At 37.3% G+C, this 2,500-nt stretch overlaps 1 protein-coding gene across 2 annotated transcripts in view; it reads right to left on the reverse strand.

The window, feature by feature from the left end:
• The window catches only part of LOC119582900, a 101,829-nt gene that overhangs the window by 75,300 nt on the left and 24,029 nt on the right, over positions 1–2,500 (reverse strand). For both annotated transcript variants that reach the window (XM_037931409.1, XM_037931410.1), the window contains exon 3: positions 808–1,016. In XM_037931409.1, the coding sequence (XP_037787337.1) occupies positions 808–1,016 (209 nt within the window). The remainder of the gene's footprint in view (positions 1–807; positions 1,017–2,500) is intronic.

Consider the following 2,500-nt stretch of genomic DNA (forward strand, 5'->3'; position numbering starts at 1 on the left):
TAGAGAGGAATAAACAAATATTTGAGAAAGTCAGAGGATTCGTGGAAGCATGTCTTTTACTTTTTTTCTTTACTATTACCTTTATTTTATTTCATTTTATTTATTTTTACTGAAAGATGCAAGATAAAATCAGTATTCCACCAACGCGAAGCAAGAGCAGTGCTGAACAAAATTGTCCTCTGGGAAATTGCTGAGTGTTTCTGATGCCATCGTTCCCTTTTATTTTCTCTTTTTTATTATTCTTTTTTCTTTTCTCTCTCTTTTTCTCTGTGTGTCTGTTTCTCTGTCTCTCTTTTTTTTTCTCTCTCTCTGTCCGTGTCTCTGCTTCTGTCTCTCTGTTTCTGTTTCTCTGTTCTCTTCTCTCTCTCTCTCTCTCTCTCTCTCTCTCTCTCTCTCTCTCTCTCTCTCTCTCTCTCTCTCTCTCTCTCTCTCTCTCTCTCTCTCTCTCTCTCTCTCTCATTCCGCATTGGTCTTGCTTTGAATTCTTTATTTTTATCGCTCTCCCAATAATCTATGATATTATTGTTCATCACAATACTGCAGGTCGTGAAAGGAGACAAAATAAACCTCTTCTATCAACAAACAAATAAAACAATACTATGATATCATACAAAATGTTAAACTAAAGAAAAGGGGAATAATAATAATAATAATAATAATAACAATAACAATAAGTAGAAGAAGAAGAAGAAGAAGAAAGAAGAAGAAGAAAGAAAAATACAAAGAAAAAGTAGAAGAAAAAAAGAAGAAATAAAAAGAAAAGAAGAGGAAAAAAACGAAGTAAGAAAAAAATGATTCGCACATTACCTGCAATGTAGATGAGGATGGCGCCCAGCACGACGGCGATCGTGATGAAGATGATGGCGGTGCACCTCCAGGAGCAGTGGGGGGAGCCTTGACCCCCCCTCCCCGCGCTGCTGGACGACCCCCCCACCCGGCCGGGGCCAGGGCGCCGGAGGTTGTTCCTGACGGGCAACACGGGCGCCGGCAGACCTCCGCCAAACGGCACGTTGTACCTGCGGGGGGAGAGAAAGGGAGGCGTCAGATGGGGGGGATGAGGAGGTGGGAGGTGGGAGGTGGGGAGGTGGGGAGTAGGGAGGTGGGGAGTAGGGAGGTGGGGAGTAGGGAGGTGGGGAGTAGGGAGGTGGGGGGTGGGAGGGAGTGAGGGTGAGGGGGATTTGGAAGAGGGGAGGAAGAAAGAGGGGGGAAGGAAGAGGAGAGGATGGAGGGTTAAAGAGAAGGAGAGGAAGAACAGGAAAGCAATAGAAGGGAAGGTAAGAGAGAAGGGAAGGTAGTAAACGATCGTAAGGAAGAGAGAAGAGAGAAGGGGAAGAGAAGAGAGGTAATGGGTGATAACAGAGAGGCGGAGAAGAGGGAGAAGAAGGGAAAAATGAGTGCAAGGACTGATAAAAAAGTGTAAATGGAGGAGAACAAACATAATTCTGAAAAGATTGGGAGAAGAAGAGAAAAAGAAATGAATGAAAGAAGAGAATAACAAAAAGAATAGTGAAAAAGTAAGAAAAAATTAAAGAAAACAGAACAGAAGAAGAAGAAGAGAATTGGGGGAATGGAAGAAGAAAGGAAAATCAAAGAAAAAAATGGAGGAAAAACAGAAAAAAAACAAAGCATATAATCGAAGACGTCGAGAAAAATAATTCAAAAGAACAAAGAAAATAGATAAGAAAAAGAAAAAGCATAATAATAAAAAAAAACAAGTAAAGAAACCAAGAAAAGACAAAATAAAGAAAATGATAAAAAAACAAGAAGAAAAAATACTAGAAAATGAAAAGAAAAGAAAATGAAAAGAAAAGAAAAGAAAAAAGAAAATAAAAGAAAAAAAGATAACTCAAAAGGTTAGAAAAAAAATCAAGAAAACAATCCAAGAAGAGAACAATAAAAAGAAGAAGAAGAAGAAGAAGAAGAAGAAGAAGAAAAAGGAAAAAGATTAATTCAAAAGGTCAGAGAAACGGAAAGAATTGGCTGTCAGTCGGAGAGAAAGACGAAAGAATGGAGACATAAAGAGAAAGGATAGAGAAAGGGTAATGGAATAAAGGAAGGAATGACAGCAAATGACAGATGACGACAGGGAGGAGGAAGAGAGCGAAAGAATGGAAAGAAAATGTAGGAATAAATGTGGAAGTAGGAAGGGGAGGATATACAGTGTGGATCACTATCATTATCATCGTATTGATAATGATGATGGTGATGATAATAATAATAATGATAAATATAATTATAATAATAATGATAATATAGTAACAATGATGATAACAATAATACTGACAATAACAATAATAATGATAATAATAATGGTAATAATAACAATGATAATAATAACAATAATAATAAGCAATGGTTATAATCATAATAATAACATCGATGATATTGGTAATGATAATGACAATGAAAATAACAATAATGATGCTGATGCAGCACAAAAAATAATGCACGAGATCATATAATAACACATACACACACACACACACACACACACACACAC

Source organism: Penaeus monodon, chromosome 16 (assembly GCF_015228065.2).
Source record: "Penaeus monodon isolate SGIC_2016 chromosome 16, NSTDA_Pmon_1, whole genome shotgun sequence".
Taxonomy (NCBI): domain Eukaryota; kingdom Metazoa; phylum Arthropoda; class Malacostraca; order Decapoda; family Penaeidae; genus Penaeus; species Penaeus monodon.